At 32.0% G+C, this 27,914-nt stretch overlaps 1 protein-coding gene across 1 annotated transcript; it reads left to right on the plus strand.

Moving 5' to 3' along the window:
• Window positions 1-27,128, plus strand: LOC128161765 (uncharacterized). Its single transcript, XM_052825158.1, has 31 exons — window positions 1-387; window positions 519-749; window positions 1,148-1,222; window positions 1,487-1,564; window positions 3,890-4,042; window positions 5,541-5,695; window positions 5,874-5,919; window positions 6,161-6,388; window positions 6,496-6,570; window positions 6,687-6,755; window positions 6,891-6,977; window positions 7,064-7,197; window positions 7,305-7,350; window positions 16,677-16,910; window positions 21,669-21,743; window positions 21,927-21,980; window positions 22,168-22,257; window positions 23,048-23,166; window positions 23,448-23,523; window positions 23,646-23,876; window positions 23,988-24,062; window positions 24,296-24,364; window positions 24,527-24,607; window positions 24,816-24,919; window positions 25,020-25,074; window positions 25,183-25,425; window positions 25,520-25,594; window positions 25,694-25,768; window positions 25,867-25,938; window positions 26,184-26,670; window positions 26,755-27,128. The coding sequence occupies exons 1-31, from the start codon at window positions 280-282 to the stop codon at window positions 26,775-26,777; spliced, it is 3,723 nt and encodes a 1,240-aa protein (XP_052681118.1). The 5' UTR covers window positions 1-279; the 3' UTR covers window positions 26,778-27,128.
• The last annotated feature ends 786 nt before the right edge of the window (window positions 27,129-27,914 follow it).

Consider the following 27,914-nt stretch of genomic DNA (forward strand, 5'->3'; position numbering starts at 1 on the left):
TATCAGTATTGCAGTTTTAAACTTTCATAGCAGTTTTGCTGTGAATAACACAATTAAGAAAGTGATGTCTTAAATAGTGTTGATTACAAATTTAAAACGGAAAACACTTTTAAAAGGTATGTGCATTTATAGCAGATGTAAGAACTCTAAACATCTTTATTCTATTGAAGACATAGTTTTGATGTTTTGAAAAATGAATTTATGAAATAAATCATCTAAATAGAGATTTTAATCAAACGTGTCTTTAAGTGTAAAGAGTTAAGTTTACGATTTCCACATATGAAAACCTTATTTTGCATTCCAGGAGATATGCGCTTCATCAGAAATTCCTGGGCACGTTGTAAAAACTTGTCCATACTTATCGTATCCTGTACACTTATGATTCGGGTAAAAAAAATTAATAATAAATGTGTTTTTCCAATTTTCATCCTATCGTCTATATATCCATTGATTAATATTGACAGTTTCAATATGTATAAGGTATTAGTTGTGTATAAACCAATAATTTTCTTTTGCAGGTTTTATCAATCGGTTACGTTATTGGTAGTTTCTTGATAAGGTTTCAAGATCCTTTCCTAGGATACACCGGGATCAACCTTCTCAATTGGTGCAACCTGGGAGTTTTCCCTCTGGGGTCTTTTATGAACGCCCTATTATTCTCTCTGATACCTGCATTTATAGTCAATCTTTTCAATTCTGCGATCATACACATCGGCATTTACAAGAGACGGAAAAGTTTCTTACAAATAGTTAGTTTTTATTAGTTTTACACTGGCAAAATAACCTCTTTTTAAATCATAGTTTCTCATTGGAGAAAACTTTTAAGACCCGCCAAAAATATTTGAAACGTTATAAAAACTATCAGTTTAATATTGCGAGGGGCATATGATTTTCATAAAAAATTTTCATCCATACAGATACATTTACCCGGTATACTTAAGTGTCGGACGTTAGACCGTCGCTGTGGTGAATGTATCACAACCATGTCAATTGTTTTTTACGATTTTTTTGGTTGTCTATAATTTTATTTACCTTTAAGTGTTTGGTTCTCTCTCTCTCTCTCTCTCTCTCTCTCTCTCTCTCTCTCTCTCTCTCTCTCTCAATTTGGTTGTAAACCAATAATTACATTTTATTATGTTTGATATAGAGCACAACTATAAGCCTATTAATCCTGATATGGTATGTGGTGTTGATCGGGCTGTGGTCATGGCTTGTTGGTGAGGTAAGTTGTACTTTGAATAGTAAATATTTGTAGAGGCTAAATATTTGTGAATATCCCTCACTCAAATATGATAAATATAAAGCATGTGCAATTTCTTCATCTATAATACATAGAGTTAAATCCCAATAAACCTTTAGAAAATTGGTAATCTACAAAAAGTTGCTTCAGTGTAATAAAAATGATTTTAAATTCTGATGTCAAATATGAATTATTTTACAAATCATAAGTTGTCTCAAATTATATCATACTTTATTACATGTATAGGTGTATTATGGTATTAAAAGGTCCTTCGTAAGCGTGTATTCACGTGACCCAGATAACTGGAACAACCACTGGAAACGTGTGAGTTTTATCACTTAATTTAAACACACAGATAACACGATTTTTTAACTGATTCACACACTGTTTCTTTTTTCTAAATGTATGATATTTGTTTAATTTCGGTCACAATTTTCATCTAACCAGATATAATTAGCAATTAATCTTAATTTACAATGACATGATTACAGTACCGATCAATTTCAACCAAATGTACTTAGCACCTATTTGTAAGGGCATTTAGGTGTCGTTAGATTAAAGCCAATGCACATTCAAAGTAAAATTATCAAAACTTTGAATTGTCCTCTTAAGATCTATGTAGCATGTATTATTGATACTTTGCGTAAACTTCCTGATGTATGATACATTTTATAAAAAAGCTATACAGAATTTAGAATTTGAGTAATGTCGTCAGCCTTATGAGTCTGAGGCAAGAATATATTGTATTTTTGAATACATTTGAAATCAATCAGTCACAGCAGATAGGATCCTCGAACGTACATGTGAAAATGCCTTTTAGAAAGATTTGCAATTGTATTTAATATCTAAAAAATTCTTTTCTATATAACACTTATTGTCAAATTTGGGACATATATTCAGGGAAAATGTCGCATTTTACATGAATATTATAATCAGTTTCTTTAACCACAGTGGTAATTTAACCTTTCAAAAATGAAGAGATGATATTTGATACACAATTCAATATACAATCTATATACAAAGTTAGAATAGAATTAAAAAGTAGTAGAATAGTAGAATTTAAAAGTCATACCATAGTTCCAAAGAATGCAAAATGGGTTCAAATGAAAATTGATGTTTATGCTATATCTTGGCCGAAGTCTTCATTGCTTAGGTGAGCAATGTGACCAATAGTTAGTTATCTTAAAGAAAAGTTATGAAAAAACTGGGGAAGAGAAAACTAAATTGTTGGCGTTTATGTGTTTTATATATATATATATATATATATATATATATATATATATATATATATATATATATATATATATATATATATATATATATATATATATATATATATTTACAGTAGTAGCAACGTTATTGTTGACAAACGACACGCACGATTCTGATACACGAACGATCACTCACGATACACGGACGATCACTTACTTATGAATTTTCACGATACACGAACAAAAACGATAAAACACGCTACCGAACGATTCCTCGCCATTAAACACGCAAAATCAAATTTTATTTTTAAGATTAGAATTAAGGAAACGTAAAACTTTAATTTGCATTGCCTTATGTTTGTTTTATTGAAAAACGGCATGTACCATAGTCATGTACTGTTTTATATTTTTTTACAAGTCATCATTTTTACACAATCATACACAAATATATAGGATTCACACACAAATTATTTTTTGGTCTCTATAACGAATATTAACTGCTATCATAAGTTAAAAGAACGTGTAATAGAAATGAAGATAATGCATAAACTACACGAAATTATTTACATACGAGTTGACTGTTTTTGTAATTTAATTCCCTTACGCACGATTTAATAATGCGGGATACAGGTAAATTTGTTACCTTGTTCCATGGAATTTCGATTTTTTACATCCAATATTTTCATAATTTACAGTACATAACTTATTTATTTCTATTTATTCTAAATTTTAAAGCGTCTGAATAAATTTCATTACAAAAAAATGTTTATACAATCTACCAGATAATAATGCGTGTTGTATTCTCATTTGAAAGAAAAACGTTGGGAATATTCGTTTAGTATAAAACAGGGAATGGGTAACCTTGACCGCTTTCATTCAACAGAAAGCTCTTGCTAATATTATTAAAATTATATGTCAAGACGCAATGGATGCTTGATATAAGCTGATTATAAAATTATGCAAAACTATCTCGACCGAACAAAGAATTGAATGAGCTATGGAAATACTTACTAAATGTATTTAACGACGAAAGAGAGAAGAATGTTAACAACTGTCAATGTTCTTCTATGAAAATAAAAAATTTACAAAAACTACTTGTGGTTATTTTAAGAATAAATCCTGACATTTCGTAAAAAAAGTTACAAAACGAAAAAACCGCACGATCACACACGAACACGCACGGTAAAAAACGCAAACCAATTTTCCTGATATACCCACGATCCCGCACGTTACACGAACGATCACCCACGTTATAAGAACTATTTAACTCGATTGGCTTGTCAACAATAACGTTGTTACCACTGTGTATATATATATATATATATATATATATATATATATATATATATATATATATATATATATATATATATATATATATATATATATATATAATCTACTAAAATGACATAATCATGGAAAAAGAAATGTGTTGTAGTTAAAATGTTGTGGCGCTGACAACAGAATAGCCAGCGGAAATTTTGGATGTGACCTAGTTTCTGCTGATGCATGCTTTGATGTTTTTTCGAACACAATTAATACATACGGAAGCTCATTTATATCAGTTCTCGTTATCAACTGTTTGGCAGAGGTAAGTATATAAGAAAATTGTTGAGGAGTTACATGTAACGTCGTCATTTATTTTACAGAAACATGTTGCTTACAGCGCATCTAATGTCATAGATACTATATTTTATGGAATGCAGTTGTAATACGTCAATATCTAGAAAATAATATATCATATAAAAGTACCGATTTGCAAAAGTAAAAAATAAAAAGAATAAACACCATTTGCTTTTTAAATTGTTTCATCTTAATGTGAAATCCTCTAATATCTTGAGTTTTTCTTTGTTTCAATTCTATTCATTTGGCATATGGTAGCACAAGACATTTTTTTAAATAAATACTTATATTCACCTTAACCAAGGGACATGCCCGTCTCTTCAGAGCTCATTTAGCACAAGTAGTTCTGATTCACTCCTTACTAAATCAAACTCATATTTTTGAGCTTGATAATTTTTATTAGGACTGACAATTGCTTCTATTTATACAGCAAGGCTTCAACGTTTAACATATGAAAAGAAAATTAAATATTAGCTGTATAATTTGATGTAGGTTTTAACATAGTTTGGGTAAAAATTTGAAATCAAAGTACTCAAAGTAAAGATATCCGGTATCATTTAATGTGTATTTAAAACGTTTTCATGATATTAGCGACTTAACAGACACATTTAGCGATATTAATGAATTAACTGCATTATAAGCATGTTTATATTGATATCGTCGTAAAGTAATACTCTTTGTACTCTAATTTTAATAATGGGTTGAGTTAGGCTTTAACTCATCCCAGCAACTTTACATTGCAAAATCTAAATATTAAGAATATTACAGAGAAAAGAGTACCATGTGATGTTTAAATTTATCAGATGCAAACTTAAAATGACCAAATGGCATGCCATAAATTCTACGTTCTCTTTAAGATTGAATTGCATTTTTGTGCAGAGAACGGTTTCAACAGTTGTTCAGTAAACACCCGGTACTGTGCACCGTAACTATAGCCTGGCCATTGCTTACGCAATGAGCCCGGCTATAATAGTTTAAAGATTTTAAATAACATAACATATACACTTTTAAGCTTTGTTAAGGTAATGAAAAGCCCCAGATAAAACTTCAGTTAAAACAAAGTTTCTTCAGTTAACATATAAAAGCAAATTAGAACAGTAAGAAAGATCAGAGGAAATAACTGCATTTAAACGTTTTCACATTACATTACTGTCATATAGTTTACAGATATGATGAGCTGAGCTATTCAATTCATGACTTTCTTCATATCAAATAGAGAAACTAAAGAGGAAAAAGAAACAAATTTTCAGCGATAATGTCAAAGGACTTTTTCTAAGAAATGTTATTCATTACAAGTGAGATAGTTCCTAAATTTTTATAATCGATATTATATAAAATGTCATGTCTAAATGCATACATACTCATGAACAACAAGGTACATGTAGATGAACAAAATATAACTGACGATGCAAACCTGTAAAATGTAGTATCAAGTTAAAATGATAAATATAACATGCCCTTTTCAGATCATTATGATAGTAGGAATCAGTTCTCTTCACGGGTTTTACGCAGTTCTCTTCAAATCTACATCAGCAAAAAATATGGATTCGAAGGAAATACACAAACTAAAGAATTCGGCGATTGGTTCTGGGTGTCTGTCTCTAAAAGAAAAGTGGACAAGGTATCAAGCTAGATTTGATTAAGAAAACAGAACGAAATAAATCAGTAAACTAAAAAAGACATTGATTTCTGTACGTTAAATCATACAATTATCTGTTCGAGCCTTAAGGACATCTTATTTTAGGTATCTAGCTTTTTAAGTTGTAATGAAATCATTTTTTACTACAATTTTATTTCAGAAACAAAATGTCGACATGTTTTGGATATACGACAGTGATTTTTTTGGTAAGTGTATTTAAGGGATTATACATGCAAGTTCCATGCTTTACTGTTCTATCAATCCTGATTTACTCGAAAACTAAACACAATACAACAAAACTCAATATAAAGATATGAAATATTTAAACCTAAGTAAATCATTTAATTTTAAATACATGCACTATGCCTTATTGAAGAAAAAGTGAAGTAATGCTCTTGTCAATTGCCAAATATATGCTACATTTAAAATTGTTTTTATTGATTATAGGTAATAGATGGTACAATGGCTATAGCTATTCTGCTATTACGATATAACTATTACGACATTACGCTAACAGGCGAATTCTATCAAGCCAGTGGAGGAAACAATATGAACATGGGTTACACAAAAGATGCCTTGTTAATTACAGCTATATGTGTTCTTTTATGGTCGGTATTAGCAAAAGCAATGTATTTTGGTGGAATGTATTTAAATAAAAGGTGGATGTTTGTTTTGGTAAGTAAAATTTAAAACATCTTCATAAAAGTTATCTCCTTTTTTTTTAAATTGATCCAATTTTTACACAGTTAACAGGTTTAAACGACTCATATTTGTTATTGTAGCATATCGCTTTTGAAATTACCGTATTGCAGGTGGAATGTATCATTTTTATATTTGCCGTTATTTTAATGAAAGCAGTGAGTATATTGGTCCATGTTTATAAAATTTGCGTTGCTTTATATTATATGTGTGATGATATGTTGATAAATTATAGATTAAAATGGTAATCATTAAAACTCATTTATGTTTACAGATGTATTGTTGTTTATGGAAAGATACGTCAGGATGTAGCGAATATACATACTTTACAACTGTATCTCCGGTAAGGCCTTGCTTTGCAAAGCCAGTTTCAAATTGGAAAATTTTTAATGTTGATGCAAAATTTTACGGGTTTAAATAAACTTGGATTCTTCTAACTGTCGAGATGATTTTAGTTCTCTTATAAGTATTTTTATAGATCATAGGTGTTTGTGAGTCTTGGGGAAATGCTGCACGCTTTCTTTGGACCTCAACTTTAATTTTAGTTGTCCACATTGTGCTAAAGGCAAGTTATCATGACATTCTCGTTTCTAGGATCTCTTTTACGCATGTTTAACCAAAATATTTTTGTTTAACATATATGTTTTCCAGGTCTTATTCATAATAGTATCAGACAAAGTGTATAAAAGGTCTTTTTCAACAACAAAAACATCTCTACCGGAATCGAAACTTTCCCAGAATGGTTCTGTTGGTCTGTTCAAGGAAGCACTCTTGAAGACTAAAAGGTAATGCCACAATTAAACATCCATCGTTATAACAGATAAATTAATCTACCAAGATAATATAACATCACAATGTCATATAATGTAACAAGTATCTTGTATTATTGTAGATACCCGGCGGTTGCAACTGTTGTGGTTATATCGATCGTCTTATGTGTAAGTTAAAATGAAAATGACATACATCTGTGTTTTAAGAGCCATTCACTGTAAGCATTTAAACACTTGTATAGGAGGTCCGGCACGCATAGTCACCGACTTTTCTCAAATTTTAATATGATGCATATAATCATAAAAATATCATAAAAACACCAAAAGTTGGTTGCTAGGCAACCCTGTTACCATGGATACACATACCCATCATTCTTAGCACAAAATGGTCTTGATTTTTACTGAAGAATTACAGTTTTTCAGCTTAATTATTAATTTCAATTAGATTAGTTTGTGATAAATCTTCATCAAACTCTCAAAGCATCACATCTTAACTATTGAATAATACATTAATCAAATCAAAGTATTTATTTTTCTTTATTGTACCAAGGGCTTAAATGTACTTGGTTAACGACTTTGTAAAAAAAACCTAGAAATGAGGCATTTTTGGTGATGCCCTGTAAATTCTTGCGGACAAGTTGATGCAAACCGACACCAATCCTGAATTGACTGGGTCCTCTGTTATCAGAAACAATCAAAACATGATGGGGAAGTTACCTCAAAATTGTTGTTTCCATGGAAACAAAAGTGTATATTTTACAACTTTCAAACTTCATAAAACCCTTACTCTGGTTCATAAATATGTGTAAATTTTGTCCTTTTGAGAAAAAAATATGTGAATATTTAAATATGCAATAAATTGAGAGTATTTGTAATATTGGTTTACAAATTATCGAATATAGGTAAGATATATAAACAATCGTTACCATGGAAACATTATAAACAATTTCGTTCAATTTTATGTATAATAAACAGTTTATGTCTTTGTATCTCATTTCATTATGTAACGATTACCAAATTTTGATGAAAAAAAGGAGAGCATATTTTAACAAACATATGTTTTTAGCTCACCTGAACTGAAAGCTTTTTGTAGGGCATATGTCTCTGTCTGTCCTTCCATCTGTGAACTTTCCACAGTTTAGCTTTTTCTCCAGAACCACTAAGCCAATTCTAACCAAACTTAGCACAAATCATCCAGAAGTTTAGGGGGTTCAAATTTGTTAGAATACGGGTAACACCCTCTTCCAGGGGGGAGTGATAAAGGACTAAACATCTGCTATGATCTTAACATTTGACCTTGAAATTAATTCAAGGTCACTGCACATTTTTTACATTAAAAGTTCTGTTTATGAAAAGTATGAGCCAGACAGAGCTTAAAGGAGGGTGTATATGCTTGGAATTTTTTTTAGAGTAATCTGATATGACCGTCATTAGATTGACAGATGTTTGGATGGATGAATGTACAGACAAACAGATCACTATAGGTCAAATTCAGAGCACGACCCTTATTTATAATTATTAAAAATTTGTTAGCTTTCTTTAAAAAGCTTTTCAAAAATCATATGGCCAAAAAAGCTGAAACTTGTGTGGAAGCATCCTTGGGTAGCATAGACTCAAGTTTGTTCATATTATGATTCCTAGGAGTAGGGTGAGCCCACAATCAGAGGGGGTGAATTTTTACATAGAAATAAAATGAAAACATTGAAAATGTTCTTTTCGAAGAAAAAAAAATGCTTTTAACATGAGAATATGCGCAAAAAATTTTAAAGATCTTTTTAAAACATGATCGAATTACTTTACTAACTTGTCAAGATACAGTGTTCTAATTTCATCAGTTATGGCTACAGTTGATTAGGTGAGCCATGAGGCCCTCGGGCCTCTTGTTTGCATAACTGATTGGTATGGTAATACATGTATCTTATTATATGGTAAGAAAGATCATAATGCTACATGTACATGTATTCATTTAGTGCGAAAAAAACAGTTGACCTCTTCCTTCATGTTAAATTTTCGTTCAAATAATTTAATGATTAAGGTATCTAAATAAATTAGTTTGGTAATTATTACTCATACCAGTTATAGTTAAATGGTATTCGAATATAAAATTAAATGATCATGACATCCTTCGCCATCTTAATTCTTTTTCAATCCCTCAAGTTATTGTTGCAGCACTAATAAAATCATACATCTGTATTTTATTTAATTATAACTTTAATGAATTAAAAAAAAATACATAAAGATGAGAATGCAGAAATTAATTAATTTTTAAAATCAAGTGTATATATATGTGTAAAAATATAATCATGCAAATGTACTTGTAAGTAATGATCCATGTGTTGATTAAGTATATACTATGTTTATGAATGCTTGCATTTTTCTTAGCTGCAAAATAAAAGTACTTCTAATTATAAATATGCTGGTCAGAATCCCAATTGTTGTAGTGTCCATTTCTCCATTGCTTAAAATGCCAATTCACTCACTCAAACAACTTGAGTTTTTAATTCATGAATGAACCCATGTGCTTATAACCATGCAGTTTGAAGAAAAGTTTAAAGAACTCTTAAAAATTCATCTGGAAACTGTTACTCAGCATAGAAGGTTATTTTTCAGTTACTAGATATACACTTTTAATACCAAATAAGTCATTGTAATAGAACTGTATTTGAAACACTCTATTCCCCTTAGATCAAAGTATTTGCATGGCTGCTAATTTCATTCCATATTTCCTGTTTAACTGTAATCAGGAATTTTCAAATTATCTTCTTTAAAACTTCACAATCTATATTATACAAGTACCTGATATAATGTTATAACTATCAATTTACATGCATTATTTACAAAAATACAATTCCTGCAATTTACCAATGCAGAGAATTTTCAAACATGTTCATCCAAATAGCAAGTTTGTATTTAAAGTTATGTTTACATTTCTAATGCATAATATTTCATTCCTTTCATTGTTTCATACCAATTAACAGTTTTGGCTGAATCAGAATGGCTCATTTATATAGAACTCAGCATAGAAGTTATGCATGAAATATAATTTCTCAGCAGATAAAAATATAACTTTCATCAAGTAAGCTATAAATTCATAAATTATCCCAAATGTCATAAAATTTGATGCTGATTTCAAAAGTTTATAATATTTATAAATCTTAAGGTATGTGAACTTCAATAGATAATAAAAGTAAATTAAGGCAACTCCTATCATACATGTAATACAATGGACCCCACAATACATTTTAATAAACATGATTTTTAAGTGTTTTCCTGGGTAGACCGGATTCATTGTCATTTTTTAGTTCTCTTTATGAAATTTGTAATTCTAAATACAACAGGGGAAGTGACCCTGACTCCCGACGCCCCTATAGATCAGCGTGTGTAATGGCAAATTATTTATACTCAAATTTTTGATCTGCGAATCTGATGTTTACAGTCCTATTCCTATATCCCAATGACAATTACTGGCACAAAGACCAGTAAACACAAGCCAATTTAAAACAATACCTATCAATACAATACCTACATGCATTTTTATTCATTGATGTGAGTTATATGCTTGGAAAAATAATCCCCTCAAACAGTATAACAGTTAGTTTGGCATGTTTCAACTTTCTTAATAGCTAGCAGGAAACTTATATTAAGAAAGTAACAATATTCTCTACTCCAAAAATGTAGAAACTACCTCTAACTGTTGATTTTATCCCCTACATATCCCCTGCATATATGAATGCATTCTACATAAATGTACATGCAACAAACAGTTGTAATACATCTATTTTAAAAATGAATACATGCACATATAAGCATATGTGAAAGTGTTTGGTTTTAACAATCAATTTTCTAACTTTCAAATGATACATATGTGATTTTGTGTGTATTTTCCAAGCTTTTGTGGTGAGGGAGGGGATAATTTTCATATTATTAATAGAATACCAGAATATGTATGGTAATTAATAGCCATATCTTTGCACACATTTGTTTTTGCTTACAGATTTAATTAGTTTGGTTTTCTTGTGTGTATTGTTTTTCTAGTTTGTTTTCATGCAGGGATTGAAGGTACTAAAAGGGGAAACAACTCATATATTTTAGATTGAAAGAAAGATTAATAACACACGCATGTAAAATAAGTTCCAGTCATGGTATTGTAATTTATATAACATGATATGGCATTGGATGGGATTTCAGAAACACTAATAGAGGTTCATGTTAGATGTGTAGTGATAATATCTATGTGTCATAACAAAAATAAGGATAAAATCTTCAAGATTTTGGGAGAAAACCACTTTCTTGACTAGCTGCAGACCTGTAGCTCTCCGGGAAAAAAATATTGACAGACCGGAGAGCTACAGGGCCACCCATTGAAAAAAATGTATATTTATTGCGCAGAAAAACGTGCGCTAGTTTTGGACTGATTTACCTTATTTATACGCAAATTCCATGAAAACAATTAGTACCATTAAATTCTTCATGCAATTTACTACTGAAATCGTCTGTTCACTTGCCTCGGATAGTCTTTTTAAACACCATCACCAGTCCCGTAAATTCATGTGGTGCACTTTGTTTACATGTAAAAATGGCGACTCTCGATCTCGATGTAAATTCAACATACTCGATTTTCCAGGTCGGTAGCGTGTTTCGGAGAAAGTCTGAGGCAATTAAAAGGCGATATCAGTAGTTAATTGCATGAAGAATTTAATGGTACTAGTTGTTTTCATAGAATTTGCGTATAAATAAGGTAAATCAGGCCAAAACTAGCGCACGTTTTTCTGCGCAATAAATTTTTTCAAAGGGTGGCCCTTTAGCTCTCCGGTCTGTCAATATTTTTTCCCCGGAGAGCTACAGTTCTGCAGCTATTTGTTGACATGCTGTTTCAACACTTCTCTTTTTGAACTCTCAGCACAAAAGAGTTCTAAATTGCAAAGGGAGATAATTCATTTTCCAAAAATGTAATCATTTTTGAACTTATTATTTCGCAATAATAAGGATAGCTTCCCCATCATGTTTTTACATTTTAGATAGATGAAAGATTGATGATTTTAATTCTATGCTTGTTAAACATTGAGCTTGCCGCATTTTTTTTAATAACACTGCAGTAAAAATGGCCTATTTTCATCAGTTCATAAAAAATGAAGTTTGGGTCGAGTTTCCATGGAAACTGGTCAGTATGTAGACAATTTGGCATGTGCATTTTAGATAGTTTAATAAGGTCTACATTTTGGAAAATTTTCGGCAAAATCCCTTTCTATGCGTGCCGAAAAAGTTTAAATGCTTACAGAGAATGGCTCTTAGAGAATTGTCTTTTTATTTTTTGTAAACTTTGATTCGTTTGCATATGTAAATGAACCTAAATTTTCGTGGTTTAAGTCGAATTGATAAATAGTTGATTACTAAAGCCTAGGTCACATTTAAGCGGATGGGGCAAACAAAATGTCCTCGTATCGTCGGCTGAAGAAACCTGACCGCCCTACACTTGTATCTGACGACGCGGAGCAGTCACATTAATTCACAGGAACACTGATATATTCAAAAGTTTAAATATTTATTAGTCAAGAAATCGTCGCTCGATCATCGAACGACGAGCCACCGTTTGATTATTTTGGTCGGTCGACTACAAAGTCAAAACAATTTTGCTATTGATAAATATTAACCTAAAACCACTTGGCCATCGCCTATATTAATTGACGAAAACAGTCTGAAACATGGCGCCATCCGCCTTGTCGCCACGGATCGACCGATAACCGGTAGATGTAATTGTTTAACATAATTCGCATATAATCAGCTGTCCATTAGCCTATTTGACAAAATCGTCCAATAGACCATTCGACTCTCAATCGATCTTAGGCCGTCCTTTGGTGTCTGCCGGTGTAATGAAGAATAATGACCCCGTAGAATAATGACCGGGGGTCATTTTTCAACGTAGAATAATGACCCCCCTAGCTGAAGAATAATTGGATTTTTCTGAAGAAAAAAGACCCAGGGGTTATTTTTCTTCATGTTAAACATGAAGTAAAATGACCCCCATAGAAAAATGACCCCCCTGTAAACATGAAAAGAAATAGGTTATCCCGTAAATAAATCGCTGTAAATAGTTTTTCATATTCGTAGCAAGCACACACAAAATGTTCACTCTTACATTGCCACAAATTGATTGTTAACAGTTACGTCACTTTTCTCGCCGACATACGGCGGGCAATGACGCAAATAAAGAAATATTCATACACAATGAGGGTATTGTGTGATAATTTACGAACAATAATCATGAAAGAATAATTGTTGTAATAATATAAGCAATATTCATTGGTGAATGAATTGTCAATCTTAGAATGATACATGTATATATCTTTATGGAAAAAGACTAAGGGGGCAGGTAACGTATAAATATGAATACTTCTTATTTACATTATTTGAGGAAAGTGATTTAAAAAAAATCATTTTGCGTTAGTTTTGTTTTCTTCTACGTAATACATGAACATCAATATTCTAAACATTTGTTGTAATGTTGTATTTGTGATCATGAATAGACTTTATTCTTTTATAGCAAATGTGTGAAGAGTACCTGACTATAGTAAACCTTAATAGATAATAAACACTGATCGATTATAATAAGAAAAGATGTTTCTAAAAACATTGATAAGAGGTTAGGGCCCATGTTAGGGATTTATATCCCCCTTGATTTTGATCACACGATCTTTATTGTGTCCAAAGTAAAAGTGGAAATCCTCAATGCAAGTATAATTCATGAACAAAATGAAAAATATAGAAGATGCGACGGCGAAGCGCGAAGATGCAAAGACGAAACAGCTAAGTTGCGAAGGCGAAGAAGTTATACTACTATCGCTTCGCCTTTGCAACTTCGCACTCTCGCCTTCGAATCTTCGCGCTTTCGCCTTTTTAGCTCACAGAGACGAAGTCAAGGGGAGCTAATGCCATACCCCCGGCGTCGGCGTCCGGAGCTGGTTAAAGTTTTTGTTGCAGCTCCTGTATCTAAGCTATTACTTGTCCTATCTTCACCAAACTTGCTAAATTCACCTAACCTGAATGGATGGTGTGTCTTATGATACTGATGCACCTGACAGGCATGAAAATGAGGTTTAGTTTTTTGGAACAGGTCAGATGTTTTATAGATGATAATTTGCATAGTTGATTTAACTATATTATAAATGAAAGGCAGAGGTTGCTTCAGATGCAGAGCCTAATCTCCATTATCAAGGATGCTATAGAAATCTCCGACCTCACTCAAACCTGCTTGATAGATAGATGTGGTTTTTGTTAAATGATATAACATGATTCCTATGATATAGTATTGTATGATATGAAACACTATTGTTTAATAGTAGAAAATATAATACCTTATGTTATATTGTAAAACGTTATATGATACGATATAATATTGTATTATCTTTTTATATATTTTATGATATGATATTGTATCATGATATTGTTTTGTAAAGTATTGTATATTATGACATAATATTGTATAATATTATATTGTATTATTAATTAATTATTTAATCACATGATACTATTACATATGATATTGCAATATTTAATATTGCATCCTATGATATAATATTGTATAATTAAATTAGAATGTTACTGTGTTTGATCTACGGTAAACATACAGCTGGTTAGTTACAGGAGTCTGGAGGTGCATATGTATACATTATGGTGGACATTAAATTTTATGTGGACTATATAATGATTAGGCATAGCGAGCACTGGTAAACATATATGTCACATGTACATATTAAAATATTCATAAACATTCATATTAAGCGCGATGGCCTAGCGCATGCGTACCAATAATAGCCTGGATTAATCGGAAAATCTTGGCGAGTACGGGCCTGCATTTAATTCTATGTAATCGACCGAGACTTGCAATCAAAAAAGGCGAAGGCAAAAGTGCGAAGATGCGAAGGCCAAACTGCGAAGTTGGGAAGGAGCGATAGTAGCTAGTATCGCTCCTTCGCCTTCGCACCTTCGCACTTTAGGCATCACATTTTCGCGCTTCGTCGTCGCATCTTCGCACTTTTGCTCCTTCGCCTTCACACAATCGCCTTTGCAACTTCGCATCTTCGCCCTAAGGTCGAAGTGGCCCTATCGATATATGTAAATGTAATTGTTAAAGGGACATGGTCACGATTTTGGTCAATTTCTATTTTTCTGTTTTCATTATTTACAATGCTTAATACAAAGCATTTCTACTGATCAAATGAAATTTGAGGGTCAGTTGTAAAGTTATAAGCAAGATACAGGGCTCACAATTCTCTGTCATGTATACAAGGTTCGTGCCCTGTTGTCGTTTACATAGGTTCAATATACCAGTAAAAAATCTTTTTCAAGCTGAGTTGTCTATCTTCTTATTCATTTTAAGCATAAATAAACAGTTCCTTACATTTCACACATTCATTAGGTCTAAAATTGGAATTTTCACTTCAACATTCAAAATGTAAACAAAAGCTTCGTTTACATAGCAAAGAATGGCAAGCTCTGTCACTTGCTTATAACTCAACGAATGACACTCAAACTTTGGTTGCCTATTGAAAATGCCTTACTGAAGCATTGTGAACATTAAAATCGGAAAAATAAGTTTTGACTAAAATCGTGACCATGCCCCTTTAAGATGATAACCATACCCCGATGCAATACGTCAATGTCTTGTTATAACGGAAGGATTTTTATTTTCTAAGATATACCTCTTTTTCACTTTAAGTTTAAATATGAATTATAATTTCTGTCACTTTCTTTAAACTGCAGCAGTAAAAATTACAATAGTGTACAGACTATTTCACAAATAATAAAAAATATACTGAAAAAACTTTAATATACAAGGGGGTCATTATTCTACAGGGGTCACTTTTCTTCATGTAGAGTGTGCTCATTTTTATGAAAATGACACTTATTCTTCAGGCAAAGGGGTCATTTTTCTACGTAGAATAATGACCTGGGGGTCATTTTTCTGCGTAGAATAATGACCGGGGGGTCATTATTCTACGTAGAAAAATGACCCCCGGTCATTATTCTACGGGGGTCATTATTCTTCATTACACCGGTCGACATGGAAAAAAAACCAAATGCCTAAATGTCGACCGACCGACGAAGGACATACCAAATTGTCTATCGATGAACCATCTACGCAGACAAAATATAACTTATAAGATGTATATAGGGCTAATTTTGCCTCTTCTATTTTCCTCCCTTCAACACTTGCAAACGGCGATATCCCGTCATTAATGCGTCAAGACGCAGCTTAAAATAGTTCATTTGAATTTACCCAATTTTAAAAAAAAAATTGCCCGCTGACAACGAGGTTGAAAAAATTAAAACCGGGGTGAATATTTCCCTGATTGTAGTATCATATTTGATATTCTCTTAATATTTGATAAAACTGCAATTTATTTCTTTTTGGGAACCCTAAACTTTGATAACAATTTGTTTGGATTTAAGGGCTAATGAGCTTGCCACTTACATGCTTTAATTTTCTATTTTAGATCGTTAACTCTGTGTACCTTTGTGGACTTCTCGTTGTCCGATATGGATATTCTTCATATCCCTTTATAGAAGTAGCAGATGCCTTGAATGCTATAAACCTCGGATCTCTTAACATGTCAACTAATCGAGACAACGGATTCATAATATGTATTGCTTCTCTTTCATTTTCCTTTCTTCTCCAACTTGGAAAATTCGTCTCTATCACATGGAAATCACATAAATCGACATTACTGGTAAGTATACAGCTTTCTATAAGCTTTCTATAAGATATACATCTCACACATAATTTGTTTGACAGTTGATTTCTTAATAAACTTCTAATTTGGTCGTTGCGAATGTATGATATGTAAAGTAAACTCATGAGATTAATCCCCGCTATTCATAAAAAAAACTTAAAAGGTTTTATAATTGTGTTTCAAAAAATTGTACCAAAATCGAACAATATTAATGAAAATATTTCAAGCTTTAATTAACAAAATGACTAAGGAGAGTTTTAAAACATATCATATGAAAATTATGCAAGAGTAATTACATATAATTCAAATAGAAATGTTTTTATATATGGGGTTAGTCAACTAATGTGTAATGTGATCAATGAATATGAGCTTGCGTGCCGGGGGAGGGGATGATGTATATAAGATTATCCTAGATAGGGGAATATGTCTGTGTTGGTCCGTAGGTTATTTTATTAAATAATTTCATTTTATCGAAAAGCAAACCCATTAACAAAAAATTGGTATTGTATGTTATTAAGATAAATTCCCAAAGACTTCTCCAGATAAACTTTACCAACAAATTCTCCGTCAGCTATTCTCATTTTGAAAAAAATGCTCATGGCCCATGGACCACATTGCTAACCTGAAAAATATTTCTTCTATTATTCTATTTCAGATAGTTTAAATATGAGATACCAGATAAGATGTGAAAAGAAGCTATTTTTGATACCATATACTAAGATCCAATATGCATCAACTAGCCAAACTTATTTTCTTAGGCCTCAAATTATTAATTAAAACATTATAAAATGTGAAATGACTATTCATAATTATAAAAGGTGAAAAAATGTCAATGTGACCTTGATATGAGGATGTTACATGTAATACACAGTAAAATACCGTAACTAAATTTAGCAGTGTTTATCTTGACAAGATTTATTTTAAATCCCTATATACATCCATGTTGAACTTTGAATTCATCCTGGGTACTCAGTATTGGTCTGAGGGTCACGGTTTAAATATTTTAGAATCTACCAGTACACTATCTTAAAATGTTTGCATAGTAATCTCTTAAATTGTATTCAGATATTTGAAGGGAGTTGACTTTATTGATTATTAATTATTTTAAAATTAACGACACTATGTAATTTAGCATAATAAATAGTTTTTTTGGCTGTATTTGAATAATTTCGCTTTTTTTTCTATTATGATTTTTCGGGCTTTTCCGACAAGAATTTTGGGCCATTATGATAATGGAAAAAAAACATATGAACTCTGTTGTGTTATTTTAAAAGATAGAATTAACGCCCTCAAACTCTACGATGCATTGTGTATCAATAGCCGAAACATTTCCGGAAAAAATATAATCATAGAAATTTTTATTAAAACATTGTAAATAATAGTTAATGGTAAAGCCAGTTCTAGAACTGATTCTATTTTTAAAATGGAAAGGCTGCCCTTGATTCCAAACATTGTCGCTGCAGAAATGCCTCTATTGTAATCAATGACATCGTATCTATCCGGCCATTTCGCTAGGAAGACATAACATTCAAAAACATCAACATTTTCGTATCATTTAGAATCTGACTATTTTAAAGATTTTAACAAATAGGCTTCATTGAAAATCAATGCTTTTGAAAACATTACATAGAATTTATCGATTTTTTCCATGCACGAAGTATTGACAGTTGTGTTGATTTGTGCATAGGCCAAAACCTGTCAATTAATAATCTATCACCAACCTCTTTACACATATTTATCTTTTAGTGTAATTCATTGGTTTGTATGCCTTCAATGTCTAAAAGGAATTCTTTTTAGCTCACCTGAGCTGAAAGCTCAAGTGAGCTATTCTGATCACATTTTGTCCGTCGTCCGTCTGTCCGTCCGTCCGTCTGTCCGTCTGTCCGTCTGTCCGTCTGTAAACTTTTTACATTTTGAACTTCTTCTCTAAAATCGCTTATCCAATTTCAACCAAATTTGGCACAAAGCATCCTTATGGGAGGGCGAATATAAATTGCAGAAATAAAAGTCCGATCTGTATTCAAATCGGAGTAAACCTTGAAACTGTAGAAAAAGGGGGGTGCATTTTTAAAAATCTTCTTCTCAAGAACTACCGAGTTCAATTCAACGTAGTTTAGCATAAATTATCCTTATGGGAAGGAAAGTATAAATTGCAAAAATTAAGTGCTAATTCTGTTTTAAATCTGAGTTATTACGAAAATAATAATAAAGGAAAGACGTGTTTCAATCAGTTTAATAGATTCGGGCTCGGCATACGGTAAAATGGGTAGGCAAAGCTTGGCCTGAGCAAAACAAAAGATTGGCAGGTATTAATCTGCCAATCTCATTAAAATTTTGGGATATTTGATGGACCAGTATATTTGTATTCGCTGTAAATATTGCTGCAAAATAATGCGTATTTAGAATTGACGATTGCCGATCTGCCCCGGCTTTTATTTTGCCACGGCCCGGGTTTGCATACCCATTTTACCAAGACTCGTATTCCATACTTCTAAAACGAGGTTCTTTGTTTAAAGCAGCCATGACATTAAACGAAAAAGGGTCGACCTGACTATGATGAATTTGCTTGCTATGCAACCGTTCGCGTATGAAGGGAAATTTTTGAAACATGCAAAATATATTGGTGCCGATTTTGTGAAGTAAATTAAGGCTAAATATTTCAATGCGTTGACAGTTTTCACACATGACGTTGGTGTTAGCTTGTTCTGATTTTCGTTTCGTTTTCATTATTTATGCTTTGTAACCTGGGAACTATCGTCTGTATTTCGTGATTTTTACGTATCAAATCAAACAGAGACTTCGGTTAATCAAACAGTTAACTGTTTACCTGCGCAAATTAAGCAAAATCTGATGTAGGGGTACTGAAATACAATTCATTCTATCGGTAATTCGGCATTATCTTTTGCGTAATGGTAGATTAATGCAATAGGTTTTGTTGAGATGCTCGGCATTTTCTCGAGTTTATTCAGTTTAAATAGAGTTTGATACCGCTGACGGAAATATGTAGGTATATACATGTATATATATGATTCATTTCGAAAAAATAAATTGTGTTCTTTATTTGTTATACATGTAGTGCATGTTTCTTGTGTTTAATTGTTACCCTACAATTTCTATTTACTAACCATATTTGAGTGTTAAGCTTCGAATTATAAGCAAGATACAGACATTTGCTCACAATTCTATGTTTGTACACAGATCTTAAAAGCTAAAGATTAAAAAAGTAAAAAATGTGTCAATATTTATTACGAAAATTTTTAAAGTCTGTTCTTCCAGAAACCAACTGATTGAATTGTAAACTTAACCTTTTTAGCTCACCTGAGGGTGGGGCCACAATGGGGAGTCGAAGTTTAACAAATGAATATATAGAGTAAATCTTAAAAAAATTTCTCAGAAACTAATCGGCCAAGAAAGCTGACACTTGTGTGAAAGCATCCTCAGCTTAGTGTAGATTCAAAGTTGTGAAAATCATGACCCCCGGGGGTAGGGTGGGGCCACAATGGGGGGTCGAAGTTTAACATATGAATATAAAAAGTAAATCTTTAAAAATCTTCTTCTCAGAAACTAATCGGCCAGGAAAGCTGACACTTGTGTGGAAGCATCCTCAGGTAGTGTAGATTCAAAGTTGTGAAAATCATGACCCCCGGTGGTAGGTTGGGGCGACAATGGGGGATCAAATTTTTACATAGGAATATATACAGTAAATCTTTAAAAATCTTCTTCTCAGAAACTAATCAGCCAGGAAAGCTGACACGTGTGTGGATGCATCCTCAGGTAGTGTAAATTCAAAGTTGTGAAAATCCTGACCCCCGGGTGTAGGGTGGGGCCAAAATGGGGGATCAAAGTTTAACATAGGAATATATACAGTAAATTTTTAAAAATCTTCTTCTCAGAAACTAATCCACCGGCAAAGCTGGAACTTGTGTGGAAGCATCCTCAGGTAGTGTAGATTCAAAGTTGTGAAAATAATAACCCCTGGGTGTAGGTTGGGGCCACAATGGGGGGTCGAAGATTAACATATCATTATATAGAGTAAATCTTTAAAAATCTTCTTCTCAGAAACCAGCCAGGAAAACTGAAACTTGTGTGGAAGCATCCTCAGCTAGTGTAGATTCAAATTTGTGAAAATCATGACCCCTGGGGGTAGGTTTGGGCCATAATGGGAGGTCGATGTTTTACATAGGAATAAACAGAGTAAATCTTTAAAAATCTTCTTCTCAGAAACTAATCGGCCAGGAAAGCTGAAACTTGTGTGAAAGCATCCTCAGGTAGTGTAGATTCAAAGTTGTGAAAATAATGATCCCAAGGGGTAGGGTGGGGCCACAATGGGGGGGGGGTCAAAGTTTAACAAAGGAATATATAGAGTAAATCTTTAAAAATCTTCTCAGAAACTAATCAGCCAGATGATTCTTTATAATTGTTAAGACTTTGGCCCAAGGACAATTCTTTGGCCTCACGAGAAGGCCCAGAGTTTGATGTACATTTATATCCCATATATAAACTATTGTAAGGGATCTTTTTGAGAACTGCAATACTCAACATATGATATGACTATAAAATCATCCTGTTAGAAAAGGGACTAATGATTATAAACATAAGAATATCCAGGGGAAAATGAATCTATTTATACAGGATCTACATGTATTATTGTACATTGTCCAGATAGTTTGTATTATGACTCCATTGAGCTGATTTTATCATACCTATTGTTCCTCAGGTGAGCGATGTGGCCCATGGGCCTCTTGTATCTTGTAGATTCTTTGGCTGGAACTTCTCGTAATAATTCTGCAGCTTGTTTGCCTTTCTTTGGTTGCTGTATCATTGAAACTGGTAATTATGAAATAAAGGTTACAGTCATGATATGTATGAAAACACGTTTTTTTAATACTAAAAGAGCATGAGCGATTGACAGCTATGAAGTCACACAAGGTGGCCGCGCATCTAAAGCTTTCAAAATATGCATATCGAAAAATTTCAAACTTTGATGTTCAAAATACATTATATTGATTGCAGGTATATTGCTGTTTGGACATGTCAAATTGTGTCTTTACATTTGATAACCAGTTGGTAAGCAACATTGTATTTTATCATTAAATGCGATTTCTCGATACAAAATATTAACGTGTGACATTTTCTATGTTCTGTTTGAATTTTTTTAGTGTACCTGAAACGAAATGTTACATCGTGCATGAAAAATATTGTTTTGTTTTCTCCATGAAATTTTCACTGAATATGTAAAGTCAATGTTTTACAGTTGTGTGACAATGAACAGAATGTATGGGGACGCTTTACACTACAGTCATGGTTGATGTTTGGATTCAGTATATTGTGTACAGTTCTTCAGGTATAAAATTCAATGTATTGTTTACAGAATCGCTAAACAGTTACTAGGTAAAAATCCTGTCGACTCGGAGGAAAAAATTAACTAGACATAAGAATGAAAAATTAATGTATTCAGAATTTTAGTTTACCTAATGCAATGTATTCCATTGGTTTATTTTCTGATATAGTTCTCACAGAGATTTAAAAAGAAATGAATATAAATATAATATAAGACTTAAACATATTGCGATAATGTTTACAACAATTTTTTTTTAATTTAAATCGTATAACTTTACAACACCCCATTTTAACAATAAACCTCACAGAAATCGCAATCCATCAGATGCTCTTTCATCATATAATAAATTATTTTTATCAATTTCCGCACCTACGTTGTAGACTCTTGTGTGCTATCTTGGTCAATTTGCCTATTGTTACAAGCGCTTATTCGCGGCGATCATTTTTCATACTTCTACAAACCATTGAACCAATTTCAATCACACTTGCCAAGAAACATTTTATTCCAAATTTAGACATTGAAAACGTTATTAGTTGAAAAAGAGCCGAGAAACAAATTATAAATTTTATAAGAAATTTCGCTATGTTTATTAATACTATATTCCTGAAAATTTCCATAGAAAATTTGAAGAATTTTTCTTGGCAATTCTTTCCTTTGGGTCATAAGAAATCCAAGCGTACAAATATGTCAAGACATTGTTTTTAAGCAGAGCTTCAAACTTTAAAAGCGAGCTACTTGATTTGTATCGCAATCAATTTTTAGGTAATAAAAATGTGTCTTTTTTTTTTTACAGATATCGTCTATTATATCCGGATACAGATATTTCAAACAGTCTGATGATGGACATTTGGGAATTTTTAAAGGAATTTCAGAACTCTTTAAAAATATTATGCATACGTTGTCAAATAACAGGTGTGAAGTCAGTTTAATATATATTAAAGATAATAACATAATTATCCCATCATCCTTCGATTAATGATTTTTATTTAGCTGATGTCTGCAGTACATGGTTTGTAATACCAGTATATATTATATTATATTAAGTATTTAATCAAGCTTCATGAAATCAGAACATATACGTAAAAGGCGGCGACGGACTATGAAAAATATAAAATTATTAAATTACATGTAAGCTGATATTGCAGAGACATTGGGAGTTGAGACAAATATTGATGAAGATAAATGTTTTGTAGATACATAAACGAGAAGAAGATGCCTAACTACAATAAAACTTACGCCTTTTATTGCATTTTATCAACCACCAGTTTGGTAATACATGTGGTTTAATATTTTAGATACGTGAAAAATCAGAAAGTCAACGTTTATTCACTCTCATTTCACATATTCATTATCTTTATGCATGTAACATATTCTAAGTCGGATTTTTACAGGCATTGGAATTGGTATTTGTCGTGAGTGTGTACGCGTACTACTTTACTGAGGGAGATTCCAGTTATTTACTTGATGGCCTCAATCGCTTCACATACTATCGCTATTACATGGGTTCATTATATAAAGGTGTCATCATAACCACTCTTACCATAATTCCATTAGCTGCAAGTCTTCGCATAGCTGCCTTTATTTGGTTTGGATTCCGAAAATCGAAGATTCCGTTATATACGGTTAAGTATATTTTTTAAGAAATGTATTTGACACGATTTGTGCATTGACCTTTACCTTTAGAAATACAAATATTGGCAAATAAATCTATTTAATATTACTTAATATTACAGATAGTGGTTTTCATTTCAATCTGGACACTCGGAGAAGTTACGGTGTTAAGTTATGTGTCGTATTTATTACGATTGGTAGGTACTGAGTTATTATTTAAAAACCAAATCATCTTTAGATCATGCAGTTTTTATTTACAAATGTTCAAACAACGGGAAAAATAATTGGCAAGAATATTGTAATTTGCAAGAAGTTTTTTGTGCTTCAAATGCACACTATATTAAACGTAATAAGATTTTAGAGTTAATTTTAGAAGACGTATCTTTAAAAAATTAAACCAACTGTTAAAAAAGTTTATCATACGCTTTAGGCCTACGGATGCATTGATTCCGATTCCTTTACGTTTTCCAACGTTTTCTGGAGACCAGATCGGAACAATGTAATGTATCACATACTTTGTCTTACAAAATGATAAATGACTTGAAGTGAAATACACGTACATTTACATGTAATGTATCTAATTTCTAAGCGTATCTACATGTAAGATCTAAGCTACATAGCATTTTTCCAACATTACACGTATTTGTAATTCTGATTCCAGGTGTGTGCCAGCTTTAATCCCAAACTCTTTGTACAATCTGGATTGACTGTTGCCTATCTTGTGACACACGTCATCCTTGATGTAAGATATAATACAAGATTAGTCAAATACATATAAATTTAAATTCAATTTACAGCCAACTACTTCGTTCCCATTTCCCATTGGTTTGAAATTAAACCTTTGAGACTCCCTGAAAAAAAAAACACGTAAAAAAAATGATATTCTATAGCGACAGATGTTTCACTGGATCGGAAATCATCAATTTCATATTACTTTTTGTATATTTCAGATTTGCATTCTTATTACATTAGATGGCCTGCATCCTTACATTGTGGGATACGAGGACGGAAGACGATTTTCAGCTCGTTTATTTTATAAAATAATTACAGAACTGTAAAACCTTCATTTCAAGTCATTTTCTTTTCGGTTTTTTTTTTCAATCTCTATAACATCTATTTTATGTCCATCGTTTGTTCATTTTGTTATTTTCCAGGAAAAAGCAAACACACTTACAACGTTTCTACTTCGCCCTACTCAATATATCTCTGGTATTTTTGGTTTATTTCACCATTTATGTTAATAATTCTCATGTTGGGTAAACCTTAAAGAACAGAAGATTAATTAATTAACATTCTCTTTCTTTATTACCCATAAAGGTTCTGAACTTCGCCTTTTGGATAGGACTTATACTGATGGGGCTTATTCCAGGGTATATTCACACCCCCACCGGGTTTCTTAACATTATCTCTAGGATCGCAATCTCGTTTGGATCTATTGATATGGAAAGTGCAGTTCTTGGAGTAATGTATTCATTAATAGCAGTTGTTCCTCTCTTTGGGGCAAACCATGTCGTTGGAATAATTGCTTCCTTAAAACAAAATGGAATTATGTTATGGGTGGTAGGTACCGAAATAAGCGACTTGTAATTTTGATTCAACACAGGGACTGAATATTTGATCAAAAAATTATTTTCTCTTTTTCTCTTTTTTGTAGTTTATCATCAGCTTACTTCTCTGCTGCATCGCTGATATGGTGTATCTAGCGTTTTCTAGCGATATAGTTAACTTCGTAAGTTTGTTACATCAGTTTTACTTTACAATGTTTTTTTCCAAAATAACGGGAATGTTTGTTATGAGAATGTGCAACGGAAAACATTTTTAATTACAGAGACTATGTTTTTGTGAAAAAGGGACGCACTGCACCGAATACAACTTAACAGCAATAGAAAACGAACACCAAAACGTAATAAGCAGAATAGCTTCTATTTAGCAACATATATTCTTATTGATATCGGATACGTTTCCCTGATCGTTTTACATGCTGTTTTTTTTATAATTCAGGTATGTGGTGATTTGTTTTCGAACTCATCGAGTGTGTTACTAGCCTATATAGTGCTAACATTGATCGTACATGTAAGTACACCGTACGTCATTTTTGGATGATAATTTTGTATACCTAACAATGAGAAGTATTCATTTTCGTTTATCGTCCTACTGCTCTTAAATATAAGAGTTTGTGGTATTATACACGTTTTAACAATGAATTGACTTGAGAATATTTTGATACATACAAAGTTTATATTTTGATGTAAAAAAAAAACACCCCTAACAGTGTATCTAGAAACTAAGTGGTAAATTAGATTCAATCTTTCTTGTAGATTATAGGATTGTGTTTGGGAATAAAATTTATGAGAGAAATCCGTAGAACAAGAGTTGGAATTGATGGAGAAGACAACAATCTTTTAAAAGAAACACATTTAGAACTTTCTATCAACCAAGAACACGGCGGTGGTCCAAACCAAAGAATAGGGGAACATTTAAGCACTCAGAGCCATGCAGAAAACCAGGGAAATGCGTCAGGGTCTGAAAATGCCGGGCCCACAAACGAAAGTATCAAAGATATGTCTAGCAGTCAAAACATACAAGAGAGTGAAGAAAGTGTGGCTGAGTATGGAAATACAGTGCCATCAAACAAAATGACCGAGGATAATTTAAGCAGTCTCAATATAACAGGAAGTAACCAAGCTGAAAATACCGTGCAAAACGTCGAAACAAAAGTTCAATATGAATCAAGTTCTGAAGTTTTAGAAAATAACGAATCTGTAATTGATAACTTAAAGGAAGATGTTAACAATACAGGACAAGGTAATATTTTGTGTAAAAATATTCAAAGTTTCAAGCATTAGTTATCTTTATATAACCAAAAAATATATTTAATTTTATTTTCAGATCAGCGTTTGATAAAGAATTGATTAGCAGCAAGAGGAAATCACGGTTATATCATGTAGCTTACATACACTGAAACCATTGGTGTATGGACCCTTTTTATCGCTACATGCAAAACTACAAATATATCTATCGAAAACTTTGCAACATTTAATGATCGATTTGGATGTCATTGAGGATTTGTCATGTGTTTCAGAGCAAACTCTTACTGAAATCAGTACTTTTTTCTTATTTTTTTAGTAGTTCCTATAGGCTTGAAAGTATTTTAATTGCGTTAGTTGGCAAAATATACAATAATTTTACCTTTAAGGTTTGTTCATTTCATTGGTGCAAAATATGAATTGGTTTTTACAATCTGGCTATTTATACTTTTAATTATTATAATAATTAAAAGTATTCTAAGAATGATTAAAAACAATATTGATTTAATTTTGTTGATTTAATCAACAAGAAACCAGTAAGTACTGATGTGCTTTATAATTGTTGGAAATAATATGTATTTCTTAAATGTACCGGTAACTACAACTTTCTTTAACTGCCTTTGTCTGTTTTCTTATCAATGAAGTTCAATATATGCTTTAAATGTTTATGACATTGTGTCAGTGTTTATATTATGTGGTTTTTCTTTGCATTTGACAATCTTGTATTAGTGAATACATATGTGAATTGAAATTGAATAAAAGCTGTTGTTGCTTTAATAAATTATAAATACATTTAACGTTGATAATTTTCTTATTATTATGCACCTTTGGGAACATGAATTTTGAGGTATCATACAATCAGTTCAAGCATATCTTTTACAACATACACCATAGCATAACATAGCATTGAAATCTTACAGCATAGCATTGAAATCTCATAGCATAGCATTGGAATCTCATACCAGAGCATAGAATCTCTTTCGTCATATCATACCATAGCATACCAAAGCATAGCATACAACATGATTTTAACTGGGTTTTAAATGGTTTTATTTGGAAGAATAAATGCTCACATTGCAGATTAGTGGTTAATTTTGGCTTTTTATCATTAAACTTCCAAAAGTGTGGAACTCTTCTATGAATGGAGGCGTTTTTGTTCAAATTTCATAGCATACCAAAGCATAGCATATCATACCATATCATTAAGCCCTTCATGTCAATTTCTTATAGCATAGCATAAAA

This window comes from Crassostrea angulata, chromosome 1 (genome assembly GCF_025612915.1).
Source record: "Crassostrea angulata isolate pt1a10 chromosome 1, ASM2561291v2, whole genome shotgun sequence".
Classification (NCBI taxonomy): Eukaryota; Metazoa; Mollusca; class Bivalvia; order Ostreida; family Ostreidae; genus Magallana; species Magallana angulata.